This window comes from Tigriopus californicus, chromosome 1, assembly GCF_007210705.1.
Source record: "Tigriopus californicus strain San Diego chromosome 1, Tcal_SD_v2.1, whole genome shotgun sequence".
Taxonomy (NCBI): domain Eukaryota; kingdom Metazoa; phylum Arthropoda; class Copepoda; order Harpacticoida; family Harpacticidae; genus Tigriopus; species Tigriopus californicus.
This window is the reverse complement of record NC_081440.1, coordinates 4,844,048-4,863,421: the sequence shown is the minus strand read 5'-3', so window position 1 is coordinate 4,863,421 and position 19,374 is coordinate 4,844,048. Positions and strand designations below refer to the sequence as shown.

General features: G+C 41.5%; 2 protein-coding genes across 5 annotated transcripts; both read right to left on the bottom strand.

Annotated features, from left to right (window-relative positions):
• Positions 1-1,370: 1,370 nt before the first annotated feature.
• Positions 1,371-6,418, bottom strand: LOC131887631 (uncharacterized). 4 transcript variants are annotated; one of them, XM_059236274.1, is made up of 4 exons: positions 6,151-6,418; positions 5,549-5,993; positions 3,654-4,764; positions 1,371-2,524 (listed from the first exon to the last, which is right to left on the bottom strand). In XM_059236274.1, the coding sequence occupies exons 3-4, from the start codon at positions 4,045-4,047 to the stop codon at positions 1,833-1,835; spliced, it is 1,086 nt and encodes a 361-aa protein (XP_059092257.1). In that variant the 5' UTR covers positions 4,048-4,764; positions 5,549-5,993; positions 6,151-6,418; the 3' UTR covers positions 1,371-1,832. The 4 variants fall into 4 exon arrangements, with proteins under 4 accessions (XP_059092257.1, XP_059092274.1, XP_059092248.1 ...); XM_059236291.1 differs by having other exon boundaries at positions 5,703-5,993; XM_059236265.1 differs by lacking the exon at positions 5,549-5,993.
• Positions 6,419-10,383: 3,965 nt separating this feature from the next.
• Positions 10,384-18,457, bottom strand: LOC131883094 (agrin-like). Its single transcript, XM_059230441.1, is given in 10 exon segments — positions 10,384-10,867; positions 10,967-11,155; positions 11,284-11,577; positions 11,636-11,791; positions 11,876-12,019; positions 12,395-12,568; positions 12,910-13,054; positions 14,021-14,176; positions 17,248-17,748; positions 18,131-18,457. Coding segments are annotated over 9 exon segments (1,950 nt in total). The 5' UTR covers positions 17,693-17,748; positions 18,131-18,457; the 3' UTR covers positions 10,384-10,620.
• Positions 18,458-19,374: the final 917 nt, after the last annotated feature.

Here is a 19,374-nt window from a genome sequence, read left to right as displayed (position 1 = left end):
CCCTTGGTGCAGTGGATGCCGAAACTATTGGCAATTTTGACGGCAATCTCTACTTTGTCAAGTTTGGCACAACCCTCTTTCGCAGTTGTTCCATGTTTAAGAAACTCTTTTGTCTATTTTTAATGAGATGCCGGCAAAATGTACGAAAATGGTTAATAATGCCCTCATGCAAGCTATGTCTAAAATGAGAGACGTGTAAAGTACCGGATCGGATTTCAGATGTGTGAACTAGTCAGGCTGAGCTATAATCGAGCCAAGAACTACCATGATTTAGCACATCCAGTGCTTCCAAATCTTCATTGAAAAAATTGTTCGACATTTAGGACATCGTTCGTTTTTAAGACATATAAGTCCAACATTCATTTGCTAAAGATGACAATACATGGCAAGTGACAAAGATATGCAGAAAATACGAAAAATATTTGGTGCCAACATTTTGTCAACAGTAGTGTTCTCAAACTTACGCAAATAACATTTATTGGCATCCTGGACCCTTAATTGCATCTTTTTGCATCCTGACCTTTATTTGCATCGTTGGTCCGTTTTCACATTCTTATACATTTTAGGCTTATTTTGACTGATCTTGTTTGGGCCAAAAGATTGAATTTTCACTTTTTGATCAGAGATTGACGCCCCTAACATATGTCTGCACTTGGCAATTCTGTGATCCCGCCTGGCATTTCTTTCCTAGGACAACAATGATTAGACAACACACTGGACAATGTTGGATGAGCATATTTTATCCAAACAAAACCTTAAAACAGCAGCCCAATGAGGACACTCAAGGAATGGCATTGGCTGAAGTCGATTTCCAGTAATAACAAGTAGGTTTCCATGGTATAAAAATTGGTGATCTCTGGAGAGACTTGAATTTTCCTTCCATGTTGTTATCTCAGTACCTATCCTGGACACCCTGACACCAGCCATCCAAACTTGAAGTGTCCCTACTGGCCAGGCCTTGATTACTTAGGAGGGAAATCAAAGCTGTTGTATTAACAACATTGTGATTGTTGCAGAAGTTAAGTCTTAGATTACTGCTCAGATACTGAACCACTGGAATCAGAGTATGTTGTTAGAAAAATATGAGTCAAGCTTAGCAAATTGCTTTAAATACCTAAGTATGCCATAACAATATTATTATTATAAAGAACCACTCAGACATCAGGTGAGACGTATAAAGAGTATTGGTAAGTAATGAAAAGAAAGAAGAGAAAGAAAACAAAAAAAAGAAAAGAAAGCAACACAGATGGAATACGATATGAGAATTTGTAAGTACATTGTTGTCTAGTTGATTTGAACACGGCATTTTCTGACCAACGGATTTCAGGGTAGCATCTTTGAAGTTTATTTCGATCTTGGCTTGTTTTTTTGCATTCTCCTTCATGGCAGAACCAGAGGGTGCAGTAGTATGAAATCCCAAAGCTTTACACTTCTGTTTTGACGCGGTTTTTTGACCATGCCGACTCGTAATCCAACATAACGCATAAATTGCACCAAATGATGTAAAGGAGAGTTTTGGAAGACTTAATGTTTTGTGACGTTAATGTTGATGGTACATCATGAAATTCGGTTTACTTCTCAAAATATTTTACAAATCTAAAGAGAGCTCAGTTGATCAATTGTCTGAATAACTCGGTCTTTTGCATAAACACAATGATTTTGCATTTGGCGATGAAATTGGGTTTGACACAGAATTCGTTCAAATGTCGGCAGGCTGGCCATTGACAAGTAGAACTTAAAGGAAGCACAATGGATTTGAGGCCTGAATGCGGATGTCGTTTGGGGTGGATTCTCAACTTCTGTCAATTCGAGACATGCTTTCGAAACAATCCTCAAGTATTTGTTCCATCTTTTTGTTGGTTTCGTCTTTCTGAGCTTGGTCGTTTTTCGCCAGGATAACATGCGTTTTCGCGCGTCCTCCTTGGAAAGAGCTTCAGGGCTTGAGCCACTTCGAATAAATGCGCTGGAAAATGAAACATGATTACGTACAGGCCATCCTCATTTATCAAAGAGGCCAAGATATTTCCGAAGAAAAAGCAACTCGAGCTTGCTCGAATGATATGTGGCCACACATCCTTGGATGAATGTGATCCCAGACGAGATTGGCGCCCAGTTAACACGACTAGGAACCCTGATCCAAAAGGGCAATGGCGCAACGCAGATAAACAAAAGTCAAGACCGGCAAGTGGTAATTCACTCAAGGTTATTCTCACCTTTTTGACCCTTTCAAGGCCAAATGGGGCTGTAAGAGAAGCGCCTTCTGCTGGGCAGTGTCCTTCGTGTGTTTGTTGTTGTTGTTGTTGAAGTTGCTGAACCTCTTCACTATTCTGACGGTTTCGAATCCGGTTGGCCAAAGCGATTGAATGTAAAGGTGGACTCGACTCCACCTGTTTAATACTGCGCTCAGAACGCCTTTGAAATGAAGTCCGGGCCGAGGATGGAGGGGAAGCTGAGGCCGATTTAATCCGATGACTGGATCGGCCACTAGAGGACGGTTCGGAGCTTGTCCGGTGGCACCGTAAGTCTGCAATGAGGATCATTTTTCACATTTAAAACCCGGCTCCACCTCGAAAAATGGGAAGTGACGAGGGAGAACGTCATACATGTGTCTATGCTACTCGGAGGCGTGTTTCAAAGCCTTGAGGTTTTCAAAGCTGACATGAACTTCGCTCAGGACTTACAGTTGTGTTGCTTGAGAGAAAGCCAGAGCTTTTTGTGAATTGTCAAAATGGGTGTGATCTCAACATTGATGAATGATGCACGAGACCCTGACATCCTTAAAAGGCGAGGTGGGAATTTGGCTAAGGGATCGCGTTAGAGTCAGTTTAAGTATTTCATGTGCATCCATGGAAGACGGTTTCATATGGGATGTGAGATCGATCCGGGTGTGTGATCGATCCCGAGGGCCCCAAGAAAGCAATCACTTAAGTCAACACAAGCTTTGGGAGAGTCTATGAAGCGTTGCATTTTCCTTGGTCAATTGTTTGCCTAAGTGTTCTCCCAACATGATCTCTAGTACCAACACAACACATTTGGTCTAGATATGAAGTACTTTCATGGACAAGTCTTAGTTCCATGACCGAACGAAAATTCGTTTGCCGTACACTCAGCTTTAGACTTGGAACAAAGAAGATTGATTACGGGCTGTGTTTTCACTCAATTATATTTTGTTTTGACGTGCTAGATTCGATTGCTCGGCGTGCATTCTCTCGATTTAGGTAGAGCAACCTTTCCGGACTGGCTGTCATGTCGTAAAAAGCTTGGCTTGATGATTACAACCGATAGTAGGTGGTACAAAGAGAGAACCCATGGAGATGGGAAAACGTCAACCAAAACCGTGCGGAGTCCCTGGTACGTTACTAAAGGGACCTTTTCCCCGAAATAGAAACTCCAGCTGTTCTGATCGGGCTATTTTCCATAGTAAAGCTACATGTGGACTACGCTCATTCTCTCTGCGTATTCAGGCTTTTGTAGTACAATCCCGTGACCACCCCAGCGGTTAGGTAACGTTCTGACGATCGGAAACATCTCGCAAGGCTTATACATTTTTATGGGCTCGAAACATGAATAATGTTCAGAAATGATTCAATTTCAACCAAGCTTTACGTACATTTATTAATAAGCTCATTTACATGTAAATGAGGTTATCTTACCCGAGTTGCTGTGATCTGAATTGTCTTGAGGCTCCACATTCTCCTGATTCTCCATAATAACTTCCTTGGAAAGGTCCGTGAAATGCTGTTTTGATCTGTCCAAAAGCGGTTCTGTTCTCGTCTCAATCGTTGTCGGACTGGGGTCTATGATTTCAAATCGACTTGATGACGTATTCATGGCGATGTTCCTACAACTTTCGTCTTGTTTTCCTCTGATCTCCTCCATGATTGAGGCCGGTGATTCGGCGAAATTCTGGTCTCCAGCCAATTTTTGGCCTCGAGGGAAATCTGAGTCTTGAGACAAGGACGGGTTTGCCGAAGTTGAGGACATATCTGGGCTATCTGAGGTACAAAGTCGCCGAAGAAGTGGCGAAAACAAATGACGAATCGACATCTTCTGCACTGTAGTCAATCGTTTTCGCTTGATCCGAGTTCACGATGATCCACGAAAATTCCAACTGGTTCGTTCGGTGATTTTTCGTGAGTGACGGGCTTCGCCAAGTTGCTCAAACAAATGGAAGCAGTAACTGGCTTTTTGTTATCGCTCTGACAAAGCGATTTCAAGACGCCTTCTTATGAGTATGGTAAGGTTTTTCGATCATTCAACTTTCCGGGTCATAGCACTTGACGGAGGAAGCCTCGTCGTCTTAAGTCTGTAATCCTCGAACAAAAAACCCCCGCCGTATTCAAGAAGAAAGCGCCGAGCTTCGTGTCATTTCAGGATCCAATCACTCGAGAAGAAATACTTTTTTGGTCACGTGAGGATGATGAGCTTATCTGCCGATGGGTTCCAGATTTCGATTTATAACGATGTTTTGAGGTCTGTTTCTCGGTTTTCGCCAGCCTTTTCCGATAGTTTTCAATTAAGATTTCTTCGGCATTGCCTCTTCCTTTGATCTCTTGCAAAGGAAATTAGTTATCGGCTTTTTGCCCTTAAAGCATCCCGGCTTTGACAGTTGGATCAACAGCACAGATGAGTTCCATGTTTGGCGAAGCAAATGGAGGAATGTCAAATCTTGTCTGTTAGTTTCTTTTGTGGGATGTGCTTGTGGTTACGTGGCACGCTAGAATTCCTCAAGATGTGTCCTGATATCAATGAATGGAAGTGTGCCTAGAAGAAACCAGATATCTTGAACACACCAATCAACCGTATAGAATCTGAAGGGCCTGACGGAGAGTTTTTAGTCACGAGAGCGCTTTCGAAAAATTGATAGGAGCAAGAAACGACAACGGACCCTCTTTCCGAGAGTTTCATTTGGAAAATAATGATTAAATAAAACAAAGTCGACCTAAATAAGGGGATTCGTCTTCAACATCCTTGTGTTGTAACTACCATGGCAAATTCACCGTTGATTACAGACAAGTTTGCTGATCTTTGACAGGATCTAAAATTGTGTGAGGACCCGCTTCTTAGTTTTGATACCTAAACTCAATCGGTCGTTTGTAACATGAAGTAGTTGAAAAATACGTGTAGAATATGCCATATGGGACGTGACAAGCTTGTGGGCATTTAGACGCATTGATCCAGAGGTTCGTGTTCGATATCATGTACTTTCTCTCTAGGGGTCAACTCTGTTCCAAGTTCATCAAGTGCGATCCAATGTGGTACATAACTCCCCTAGGATTATTGGCTCTTCACTTGATAGGATCGGGAAAATGAGAACACCAATACGATGGATCGAAGCTCTCAATGATTGTTTTAGAAATAAGAGATCATACAATTCTGTTAACATTCCCAAGAAGTATCAACACGGATGTCCACGATCGCCGAGTCTCATTAGTGATATCCCATGATCTTTCGCCTGGAATGTCAGCCAACTCAGGTTTGTAATCCGACCCTTTGCACATTTTCCAACGCCAACGTCACTAACACTTACACACTCACATACACTCACTCGTTGTAACGTCAATCGCATTACTTCATTTTGCCTCGCAGGAAGTAAGTAAGCCGTGATGTCCATTTTGAATATGGTCTACTGGATCAACATTTTTGGGGGGAGGGGAGTAGGACTTGTCATGAAGTGCCATTTGTAGTAGATCATCTCTCACGCATGTATCGGAGCTTCCTGGCTCCATTCAGCGGGGCATGCAATATTCTCATTCCCGGTCCCGATAAAAATGTCGGAACAATGCTTTCCACATTCCTGTCCCTAGTTGCAAAGCGCTTGCGTCATTCCCCAGGAAGTAAGACATTGGCCACATTCGCCGACTTTTTGACCCAGAATCGACAAATCCTCCAATTTTTGCCCTCAACATTTTGGCTCAGGCTCAATTACTCAACCGTAAATACCGTAGTGCCCAAACGGATGTCATAGGCTGTAGCCGTCACATAAATCGAGCCTGCGAAGGTGGAGGGCTTTCCTTGAGGTTTGTTGTTTAATAGGCCCATTACCGTCTTTGACGCCGGTATTGATTTAGATAGGCCCAGAGAGTTCAAAGCTCCTGACCCGTGAAAGGGCACGGAATTATTGGATTTTCTAAACCATGCTTTGCTTACCGTTTACAATGTGGAACGAGATGTGTTTCCTAGAGCGAATCGAAGTTTTTCAGCGTTGTTATCATGGATGAAATCATGCCTCTGAAACAACATGCACAGGCCGAGTGTACGAGGCGATGTGTATAAGTGTACAGCCTCTCGTCATTCACCATGGCACTTTAACCTTAGTTCTCCTAAAGGAACTGTGAGGTGTACTTTTTCCACTCTCCGTGTTCGCTTCGCTCAAGGCTTGGATCCGCGAAGGGAACACCAACGAGTGAAAGAGCGAGAGAGAGAGAGAGAGAAGCATGCTCCTGTACAATACAGAGATAGAAAGAGAACAAGGAGAAGGAGGCGGAGGCGGATCGTTTAGAAAGCCGGGGAATAGCTATTTATTCAATGCCCATTACTTTGTTTGCCCGAAGTTTATAAAAATGAGGCTCGAAAAGTCGATAGGGTCAAGGGCTATGGTCAAGTTCACCTTTTCATGCTATCAGGCTGCAAGAGCACTATGAGGTATTGCCCTAGCTTTTCTTCAAGTGAGACGGCATGCCAAGCCAAATGAATTTTAGGTATTGTTTGTATCAACTTTTTGAAATCCGAACTTGAATAAACTTTATGCAAAAAGGTTGACTGTCATCAAATTCACAGTTTTTTTATGTTAACACGTCTTGGAGTTATGATCTTAAGTCGGAAACAATTCAGATTTGATTGGTGGAAATCTACCTTTTTCAACAATAAGTGCAAGCTTACCATCCAACCACCTGACAGACAACAGAGAGCTATGACATATAGTTTCCATCAGCAATGTATGGTTTACTTTGTGTTGTTGAGAGTCGAGGATAAACCTATGAAAACCGGTTTTCATTACAGAATATTCACGCTCAGGACATGAAAGCTGAACCGCGAACACGGTGAGCACATTATATTTGTGGTGAATACGTTCTTTTTGTTTTGTTTCTCACATAAAGGAAAGAACGGGAAAATGGGACTATGTCTTAGGACGAAGAACACAATGGTTGGTAAGTTCTACCAAATCAAGATAGTAATGGCTGTAAATACTGCATGGTGTATGATTTGATGTGCGATGATTTCCTGTTTCTTTCCTAAGAAATAGCGCTTAGTACTTCACCTCGTTTCCTTCCCTTAAAGGTTAACTTCCGGCACCCAGGTTTAAATTAGAGCTGAGCATCGGATATCGGAATTAGGGAATGGAAAGGTCGGATTGAAAAATCTGAAATTTTAGGACAACCTAGAAATATGCAAATTCGTTTTGAAAACGGTTTCTTTCAAAACTCTCAAAATATGCGGGGAGTAAAAAAACTTTAAACCTACAAACAGGGAAAAGAACTACGATTTCAAAGGTATTCTCAACAATTGTGTGACAATCCAACACAAATAGAGAAACCTAACACTTCAGAAACTAAGAAAGGGATTTAAAGTATTTGCGGTCTACAGTGTCATTATTAGGGTAAATGAATTTAATAGCTCAGCATATCGAACTTATCAATTAACCATTTTGCACCCTTCTGATAACAATGATATTCAATAGTATTACAATTGAAACACTATGGCTCTTATAGGCCATCAAGATGGTTTATATGATGAGTTTTTCAACAGAAGCAAAGTTAGAAACAATTTTATTTTCAAAATCAATTGTCAAATATATCATTTGGTGGCATCACTCTGTTTTTCTTGCTCGTTTTTGTTGATTTAATTTAAATGGTTATTTTTCTAGAAATATTTCAAAAAAATACAGAGGAAGGAAAAACGCTAATCATTCTCGAAATATTTAGACGTACAATCAATCCAGGTAATATGGTTGCTACTTCGGCAATGAGGTAAGAGGAATATGAAGTGCTGTTTGCATTCAGCGTCCCTCTGGAAAACAATGAAAAATCTTGAGAGATTTCAGTTAACCTTAAAATAACATTTTTATTCCATACATGGACTCACTTGCATATTTTTGTGTTATTACATTTTCTTGACAACGTTTGTTTACTACTCAATTTCTTAACGTTTAAGGAGCAAAAGAAATTCTCATATTATTATTGCTGAAAAAAACGGATTTGGATTCGGATTACAAATGTTGCGTTCGGATCAGATTTGGATTAGATTAAACAAAGATTTCGGATTATAATCTGATGAAATAAAAATATTTCGTATTTGTTTCGCATTGAGGGAAAAAAATTGGACTCAGATTCAGTTTTTTTTTCGCTGACTTCCTTACCGCTACTGTGATTGGAATCTCAGCAGTTCAAGACGAGAACTCTATTCATTTTACTTAACGTTTGTCTATATATACTATATGGTCGCCCAACGAATTAGAGTTGGCTGATCTGCCTAACCTTTGAATATAAGGTTGATCGGAAATTTTAGTCAAAACCTTGTCCAAGTCAGACTTAAATCCTGCTACTGGATCAACGCCTACATAAGCCCTACGAATATTTGAAGGCAGAAAATTGAACAATGAAGGAGCCCGAGAAAGAAGAGAGTTGGACTTCATCGATCGAATAAGGCTGGATTCTCAAAGACTTGAAGGTGCTCTCAAAACGCACATCAAGCCTCTACGGTCACTAGAATTGGCCATAAATCCTGGGTTGGGACAAAGCTCTTGAATGCTTTTGAAAACGTACAGTATCAGATACCTTTCGTACCTTCTCTGAACATTGTACAGTCCCACTTGTTCGACCTTGTTCGACCTTTTGCAAACCTGTTGAACTAATTGGAGACCAAATGGGCGAGGCATATTCAAGATGCGGCTGGGCAATCGACTTGTACAGAGTTACCATTGTTATGTTATCTCTGGACTTATACTAATGTTGCGTTCGGATCGGATTCGGAGACCGAGTCGAATTCCTGCACAGTTCTAGTTTGACCCCATGATAATTGTGAAGGAAATTATTACTTTATTCACGAAAGCTGTACATTGGACCTCTGAGCTACACTATCGCCTCTTTGCTTAGCGATCAAACAAAACAAGCTTCTTTGCGTACATAATTTATCTTTAAGAAATCATTTATTATTAAAGTCAAGGGAGTTTTCATTCTAAGAGGCATAAGAACGAGAAGTAGCAGGCCCACAGTAAATTTAGTTATGGATATCATCTTACTCACTTTCATTGACGCTGAAAGTCATGACTTTGTGCAGTACCCAACGTATCGGCATCTAAAATAAATACCATGATACATCAACATTGTTTTCCAATATTAAAAGCTACCAATGTAAGCGTTTATAAAGCTATTTTCCTCAAATAAGTAAAACCCGTATTGTGCAGGTATTTGAACACTTTCTCTTTCATTTTTTATTTTCATTTTTGTGCGGACTTCTTTACCGTTATAAGGAAAGGGATCCCAAGCAATTCAAAACAAAAAAGATATTCATTTTACTTAACTTTAAATTCATATACCAACAAGTTAGAGTAACCTTGCAAATACTTCAAAACAGCTGGACTTTTAGTCTTATCACGGGGCATTCTTGTCAAAATGGATTTAAGTCCAAAAGATTGTTAGCACCTTATCCCAATAGTGGGCCAACTCAGGATTAGTGGATTACCAGCCGTGTTTGTTGTCATGTTGTTATTGAGGGGGCTTTTATGTCAAACGTTTCCATTATTGATAATGGGCAGATTATGAAAGAGAAAAAGAAGCAACAAAAAAACAAATCACGGTAAATTTCTAGTTGCCTTTGATTTCGATAGCGAATTCCAACAAATCATTTTCAAGCCATAGGAGCCGGTTGAAAAAGACGTGGACCAGCTGCAATGGCAGAAAATTCAAATTCCAATAATGATAATCTGATAGCAAGTTCTGTTTTATGAGGAACAACACGCTATTATCGTTGATTGGAATCCCGTTTTTGGATTCAAGCTCGAAATCATTGTTCTTGCTTTCATCAATGAATGAATAACTCCTGTTTTTAGTTCCCAACAATTTCAGGTATCTCAGTCAGGTTTTTTTTCTGTTGCTAGGACAAGGTCATTTGGATAAACAAGCCATTATTCCCATCGTATCTTTTCATATTCCAAATTTCGAACTATGCTGAATTCAAGAGTCTAAATAGTTAAGTCAAGCCATTTGCCTCGTTCGATCAAGCTCCTTGACAATTGAAGTCCTTATTGGCCACCTGATCCGTAATCGAAGATCCCATAACGATCCTCTTAAGTTCCGATTTCAATTCATGTGATGATCGACGATAGATCCAAACATTGAATCAGAAACGATTCATGCGAGCAAAACTTGTTTGTATGTAAAATAAAATTGGTTATGTATATTCTTGATGATGGTAACCATCGGGATTGAAAGCAATTTTTTGTTTGGTACAAACTACAAAATACTTATTTCTATACGGGTTCTTTTTGTAACAATTGGCAGTGAAAGGTTGGCTCACGGACGTCCCAACAACTTTTCTTTCTTCTAATTCATCGACATCAATGTCGTCACATTGGGGAGGATGACTTCATATTCTTGTAGCATTCGATCTTCATCATAACTATTTGTACAAATAGAATCGTGCCTTCTGTTTGGGCTCGCCGCATTTTCCGTAATGTTTCCTTCGCACACCACCCAACGATCGAGCTCGACAGTTTTCCATCTCCATGAAGCATTGGTTGGAGTAGGTCTTGTTATCATCGCCACAAACGGGATCGTACTCAGAGGGACACACCCGTCCACAACCATTGAAAACGAATTTGAAGTTCTTCAAGCAATGGGACATTGGAGATACGTACACGTGACGGCTGCAAAAAGGTAAGTAGATCATCCGTGAGGGTGCCCTCCACGTTCTCCTTCAATGGAGAAATGTGACAAAATATTAAGCCAAGCTTCACAAAACTTACCCGCAGTTCTTCTTCTTCATCTCGCATTCTGTGGAGTAGAATTGAGCATCTGAACCACAGATGACCTTGCCCTTGCCAGCCTTGGGACATTCAATGCTTGAGTCGCAGTGTTGAGTGGCCTTGCAATGAGAGTTCGGGGCAACCACAACTTATTGGCCACAAGTCTCTTTCTTGAGTTCACACTCAGAGCTGAAAGAGTAACCAAAGTTACTTTATGTACATCTTGTGATAGCATAAAGACCTATTAATAGGCACTGAAGTATAGAGTATGTTCAAGGTTCAAATGTTTCTTATTTATGAATTATTTATGAACTGACCTGTAAGCATTGCCATCAGATCCGCAAACAAATTCATCCGATTTAGCTTCAGGGCAAGTTTGGGGGCACTCATCCTCCTTGGTCAGATCGGCACAGGGGCCTTCATGGGCCATTTGTACACCACTCGTGCATGTGGCCTTTCGAAGGAAACACGGGCTGTCATAGGTCATGCCATCGTTACCACATACAGGTTCTTGAGCCTCAGGGCAAGTCATCTTATTGCAATTGCCCAATTTTTCCATGCACAGAGACATGTCCACTTTGATGGTCAATTCATATCTCGTCAGCGGGAATCTGGGGAGAAACCATGTTTCAATAGTAAAGCTAAAATGAATTTATTTGTGTGACTTACCCGCATGTCATTTTCTTGAGTTCGCAATCGTTTCGGTAGACGTTTCCGTCACTGCCACAGACCAGGTCTTCAGGTTGATCCGAACAATCTCCGGGACAATCAGTTCGGTACAACTTGTTCAAACAGAACGGAACAGGGACATCGTATACGTGCTTGCTGGAGATGAAAAATTGAACAATTAGATCGGCTTAGAACGCGCTATAATTGGTGGAATTACACTCTAGGAAATTGGACAAGTACCCGCAGTTCTTCCTTAGCATCTGGCATCCGTTGTTGTAGAGTTTACCATCTGAACCACACGTCAACCTTGAGATCCTCATGCATCCAGAATCGCAATGCTTCGTGGTTTGGCAATGTCGCCGATGGACAGAAACAACGCCTTGTCTAGAAATTGGAGTGGTATATCAATTAGATTTTCATGTCATTCTCGAAGGTCAGTCCCGGTTGATTAAAGACGGTTTACATAGTAGCCGATAATGAAGTAATCTTCTCTCTTTATTAGCGCTATTTCTCTTTTACGAGAGGCGTTCCCACAGCAATGACCACGGTCGTTGCCTTTTATTGGTCAAGTCATAAAACAACCATCGTGACTTCATTTTGTCTTCTGATTTGAAATATGTTCGTTACTAAAACATTCTTCTCCGAACATGCAAGATCAACGGAGCATATCAGTTCTTTTCAAGTTTAGCGCCAAAATTTAGTAAATACTAGCGAATTGCGCAAGGTTAATTGGGGTCAACCCAACCTCAGTTTCCTTACCCGCAAGTTTTCATCTTCATTTCGCATTCGGATGGATAGACATTGCCATTTGATCCGCAAACAGGTCCATTTTGGAGGACGGATCTGGAGATTGAGCATGATTTGGGACAGTAATCTTGGGAACTCGAGGACGTGTTCACACACGATCCGTAGTGGGCGAACTCGATACCGCGTCTGAAATCAAATCCCCGTGAATTAAGGCTCATAGCTCGTGATTACTGGTCTGCCTTTGGAATTGCATTGTCCTGCACACTGATTATGTAGGACCACACAGGCTATGATAGAGAGGCAGACCCACTTTCACTTCAATTTCATCAGCAAAACATTATTCATTTATTCACAATGGTCGGTTTCCTGGCCTTGGGACAAGATGCAATCTGAGATCATTTCTCCGCCTTTTTCATGGCAGAAAATTGCCTGTGCAGATAATTTACGAGGGGTTTATTATGAACAGAAAAGTATGTTGTCCCCATTGTCGTCAATTATTGGATGGTATTCGATAAACGACGACTTACTCGCAAAACTCAACCTGAAGGAAGCATTTGTTCAAGTAGGTTCGCCCATCTGTACCGCAAACCAAATCCTTGTCCTTGTCGCATTTGTGGTCGCATCTCGATCCATTGGGAACCGAGCACTGATCCAGGTCCACAGCGTCAATATCTGGCACAGGGAGAGAAACGTACTGATGTTAGTTCAATTCTTTGAGAACGACGACCTCAGGAGTGTCAAGTGGCAAAGCTGAGAAATCTGGTTAGAGCGGAAGCACGGCATTAGGTTTGCCACTTCGTTCCGATTAAGAGCATGAAGTCTTGAATTTTATGGCTTCCGTTAGCACACAAAGCGCGCGTTTTTTCGGGATGATGCCAATCTTTTCTTTCCTGTCAGGCTTTTCAAGTTTCTCAGCCAGGGTGGTTGCGAGTAGGGTAATGATTATTTTCCATGACATTGCGCTAGATGTCGCGGATGAAAGTCGGATTAATTAATCATTAGAAGGGAGGCTGTTCGGAATGGTGGTACGTAATCTCCTTTGAAATCCCGGGGTAGGATCAAAATACTTGGTAAAGCCTTGGACTTCCCATTACCAAAAGGAGGAAACTAAAATACCGTTTGCGTCGTTCCAGATGGCGCAAGACAATTTTACTAATGAACTCTTTGTTTTGTTTGGTTTCTCAATTCAGAACTTGTGATAACCGTTATGAAGCGGATAGAAGAAGTACGTAACTCAACATCATTTTCTGCTAGATGGATGAAAAGATTCAAGTAGTTTTGTTCTCTGGGACGAGCACACGCCATACCAACATTAGTCACTGCCTAATTAAACAAAAGCTTCTCGAAAAGTAACATTACTTTTTCCGCCATGGTATCTCACAAGATTTGTGTCGACTTCAAGATGACTCGAATCTTTTGCTTATTTTGGGAGAAACGTCCAGCTCATACCCGTAGTATTTTCATATACTCTTTTTGAACCCCTCCCTCCCCTTACTTTGAGCTCAAATTTGAAACTTTTCGATCCATCATTTTCGTCTCCCGTTTTGAGTCTTCTTTTGAAATATCTCAGCGCTGAATCTCATGAATAATAGCAAATGACTAAACTAGTGATCAATTGGATTGTGGCCAAATCGTTACCTCGATTGCAAGTCCGCTTCCTCATGTCACATTCATTCTTGTAGATCACTCCGTCGGATCCACAGACCGGATCCACATCCTTGGAACAATATGTGGGACAGGTCAGGGCGCGGAATGTGCGGAAGTTCGACGAACCAGCTGCGGACAAATCCGGGCCTAAAAAGCAGAACAAGGGGAAGAAAAGCAAACGTTAGCATTCAATCATTTCTGAAAGTGTCTGGTTGTCAACGAACAAAGCCTGGCTCTTATTTCAAAATGCTTTGTGTCAGACGCATTGCGTGTGCATGGAATTCTATTGGGACGTGCAATGAATAACGATAGTCGGAAAAGCAAATAGAGACCCTTTTCTCTCTTCCTCTGTTATCCCAACTGATGACTGGTGACTGGACAATTTGTCCAAAATTGGTCTTCCAAACAGTACTTTCACTCCTGATTAAAAGTGCGTGCAAACGCCATGAATCAATGCCGGTTCGGTTCTTATTCTTCCTATCGATCCCACGCTTGTTTTGACCATAGAGAATAGGATGAATTGGAAGAAGATGCTATCTGATCTCAATTTCAAAGCAAGCCACTCTCTATGTACTAGGTAGTTAGCAAATCGGTCATGGTCTACATCCCCGGGCACCTCTTTTTGTGGTGGCCATTTTCACCTGAAAACCACGGAGCTTGCCATTGGTGTGTGCGTGTGTGTGCTATGATTCTTAATTGTTCCAAATGACGAAGGAAAGGGGGGGGGGAGATACGTTTTTTTGTGGACTCTCATCAACGACTTTGAAATTGGAGGTTGCCGCCTTTCGTCGTCGCTTCACCTTCTTCGCGGGGTATTTATTTTTGCAAGGATCATGACAACCGTACGTAGGGTGAGGAACGATATCGGAGGATGGAGTAACCCTTTGAGAAGTGACACCTGAGTGGTTATCGTGAATCCTTTTTTTCCTTCTCCGCTTGTCGCCTATTTGTCAAGTCATGCAAGGCAATCCAAACTTGGCTGGCCAAGGCAAAACTATACCATTCATTGACTCCATCTTGAAATCTGAAATTTTGGTCATTCCTCTTTTCTCTTGTGTCATATCGCTTTAAATCAAGAGAATCGAGATTGAAAATGTGCTTCCCCATTGTAATGTCATACTACTACCGATCATAGAGGATTCTGTGGGTGGATGAGTAAACATCGAGATTCGATCTCACGTCTCAAGCTAATTTTGGTTGGATTGCCACATTGAAAGCTCGAAAGAGATGTGTCATTCATTCGACTTTTGTGCGGTAATGTTCGCCCCAAGTCTTATTTAATCTTGTAATTCAAGGCTTGGGAACGGAACGAGGAAAACCAATGATATACGGTAAAGGACAACACAATAATTGATCCGCCCTTGAAGCCCAGACACAATTAGGTAGAAATCCAGGCATCATCTTGCCATATCTTAAGAATTAGTTGAGACCTGACTTTCAGACATCAAGGTCTCTCGGGATGATTGGACCACATTGTAAAAACTGACTAAATATCATGCTTGCCAGCCAATTATCTCTAGCAATCACGCATCATCTGCTACAATCCGGTTAAAGAGCACTTTGTGTCACTTTATGTAGAGGCCAAATTTGTATGCACTTAACTCCCAATTATGTCACACATCGATGGCGAAGGAAGCCATTTTTGTCATACCGGTCTTGGTTGGCATTGGCTAACTTTCGTCTGCGATACTAACTACAATACCAACATGACCCAAATAACCAAAGGCTATCTTTTAGCACTCTGACGCACTCTGACAAAAAAGAAGTTGGATGGAGCTCGATCACAAAAAGTTTGTGGAGAGCACTTCCACACTTCAATTTGCTCCGTTCTCGATTAGTTTGGCTTAGCTAGATTCTGAACGTGGGGAGGAGACGCTGAGTTCAACCTAAATGATCGGACATCCGTTAAATTATGACACACTGCATTGCTGCCTTTCAAGGTGCCACTTGGAATGTAACCAAACCAAAGCACTTGAAAGAAATCCTGAAAAAATCGAACTCAATTGACGAATCGTGGGAGAATGAAGGAGCTGTGAAATATTCAAGTCTTTTCGCGGAGAGTCTCGCGGGAGAATTGATTGATATTGCAATTCCTCGAATCTCGGTCAAGAGGTTTTCGTTTCCCAGAGATTCGATTTTTCATCGAGTCCTTAGAATTTGGTCATGAGGACCCTGGTCTTCAACGAGTATGTGCATGTGTTGCAATTGGTTTCAATGAAGATTGAACAGGTCCTTGGACGTGCTCCTCCCAATGTCTTAAGCGAGCTGGAATGCCTTTGGCAAGAGCCAATTGAGCGTGTTTAACCAGTGCCAAGAAGCCTAGAAGCCATCTGATTACACAGATTAGCGTCCTATTCAATAAGCCAGTTCCCATCAACACGACTCTGCGGAAAAAAACTAGTACTATTGCATTACTACCATCATCAACATCATCATCATGATCTCAAATCTGGGAGTTATCAGTTTGGATAACCTTCTGCTCATTCGCCCACAGAATGTTTTATACTTAAGCCAAAGAAACCCTCTTCCGTAGATTGAAAGCATATCAGACGCTCCATTGAAGAGTATCTTTTCAAATCAGACTTGGACGAGGAGGTCATGCAATATGGTACATGAAAAGATCCACCCCTCCAATTGAGCGAAAGTAGAGCCAATCACAACACGCTTGAATTCGGGAAAGTGAATCTCTCTAACGAACGTTTTTTTCGGTTGAATTTCTTTCCTAGCTTCTCATTGCAACTTCAATGCACTTGCAGACTTGTTCTAAGTTGGGAAGACTCAAAATGGAACGATGGAAACCTTGAACCCATAAAAAGAATCCCATTGTTTGCTTGGTTCATTTTCTCCTCCAGGATGATTGCCAACGAGAACAAGGGAAACTGGTGGTAATTGCATCCTTGCATGAATCACGACATTGTCTTAATGCAACGCAAAACAGGGTTAAAGACAAAATGACAAATCTTGGCGAACAATCTCGGCGACAAGACCACAAAACCCTCTGGTTATGAAATGACAAAACATGAACTACTCTGGTCACAGGTGTCAACAGCCATTTTCCTCACAAGGACAACTGTGAATTATGTCCTGAAGCCAATCATTATCCCATTTGGACATAAAAACCGGGTAGATGACATCAAAATCGCCCTTGTCAAGCGTCTCATGTATGTACGTCAGTCTCAAACCGCGCTTTTAAATGGAAGTTGCAAAATCTGGATCACCTTTAGATTTCTTGACGCGATTGGTGACCGGTTCCTCGTCGATCTGAGGCAGAGCAATGGCATCACTGGCTCGTCCTCTGAGACGATCGATGGCACTCTCGATGATTGAGGTCACTCGATTGGAGGTCTCTTCATCGATTGTGTTTGAGCTGATGGCCTCGGGTAAGTCCTTCAGTAGAAAGTTTGACGTGGCCTCACTGGGTTTCCTGTCCTCACAATATTTGCCACACATAATCAATAGGTACTGCATGCTCACGAGCAAAGTGACAAAGTTGTTGGACACCAAATTTGGGGCCATGCAGTTGCAATAAGGCGAAGGATCTCCTAGGCCAGGCGAGATCATGCCGGTATTTCGAGGATCTTTGATATTGTTCACGAATGCACGATGGATGATCCGACGTGGCGTTCTGGCCGAAGACTGACTAGATGGCAACACTGATGACATATTGAACGAATAAGTTTCTCTCACGCCAATTATCCCTGTATTTTTGGATCAAGGATCTGGTTGAGGATGAACGAAAAAAAGGGCTCGAGAATGATCGATTTTGGTGAACAAATGGCAAAAGACCAAATCCAGTATTGCGGCCCGTAGGCTAATGCGAGGATGTCGTTATTGGCTCATTTTTGGCAATTTCTTGCTCGTGCAATGCGAACAAATGGCGCATCAGAGTGACTGCCGCGTTTTCCTGTCATTCCATTTACTCATCCGCCATATGTTGGTTGGCCAACGAACTTTTTTGTCTTTGAAATAAATTGAATTAAAAGAACTCCCTCTCTGACGGGACAATTTGGACACGTCCATTAACAAAGAGTTTAAGAAGAAAAGAAAAGAAAGCCTTCCACAAGTTTCTTGTTTTTGTATTGTCGAGCCCTTTCCCCTTACTAATACGAACCAAAGACCGAAAAAGTGTATTGTCGAGAATAAGCACTTTTTATCACTCCAAAACACCCATGATATGTAGGTGTACAGACACTTGCTCTCGATATAGTTCACTCAATGGACATAAACCAATCTCCACTCGTCGTCGACCATTCGGTGACTGAAACGAGGGAGCGGGAAATTTTTCCCCTTTCAATTCCACGGAAACGAGACGAGAGTCAGAAGTTCATCCGCCAAAGAGCCCCTCATGCCCGCCTTCCCCTCCTTTGGCTTCTTCACGTGTTTCTTGTAATGCGAGACTAGTTGGACATGAGTCTCCACGTCTGGATTGAAAACGTCTCAGCGCCCGAGAACACCTCAGATTTCAGGCTAACCATCCTGGTTGTACAGAAGGAGTTCAGCCACAAGGAAAATTACAAGGAAACCCAAAATAGTCTCAAGTTCGACATTTCAAGTAAGGTTCAATTAAGGGATGCTTTCATGATTTTGATTTGACATGGGCAAGTTGAGGGGTTAATTTTTAAAATCTCTTTTGTAAGTTCAGCCTGAAAGACAAGGGATGATGGGGAAGCACTAATGGCACATAGGTGCCTTGATATGGTTGACTTTTTTCTTTTTCAGTTTGCAACCCCTCATTTCCAATCGTTTCAAAGGACAAGCGAGAAAGTTTTAATAACAAAAAACGAAGAATTTCATTGTCTACGTATATTTTTTGTTCAATATGCTTTCTCGAATCCTTACTTTCATTGACCACGGCCATAAATCAAGCGTGGTCAAATTCATCCTCCATTACACCGCAAAAGTGTGACTGAAATTTGAAGAAATGGGCGTATTTATATATATTACAGGGAGGTGGGCAAGGTTGGCATGACCTGAGGCAAATTTTCAATCTCAAGCTTTTGAACTGGTCTGTCTATCTGCTCAACGTCAAACATGTGTTAAATAAAAAGAATTTGCCCACTTATGGTTTCTTTGGGGTTAAATTTTAGACTTTCATCACATATCATTTAGTAGTCAATGTATCCTGATCTGTTTTCGAGTGCCAATGCTACCAGCGGTCCTACCAAGAAGCTAAATTAGGTGAATCGTTTGATTTGAAATGAATAGAAGTGGATTGATTACACAAGATCTTTGAAAGCAAAAAAAAAGAAGCCGAACCTTGTATTCCTTGAAATGTCGTCCTCGATGCAATTCTAATACCAATGCAACTACTGAATGCTTGTCAATTGCAAGGCTAATAAGCTGCG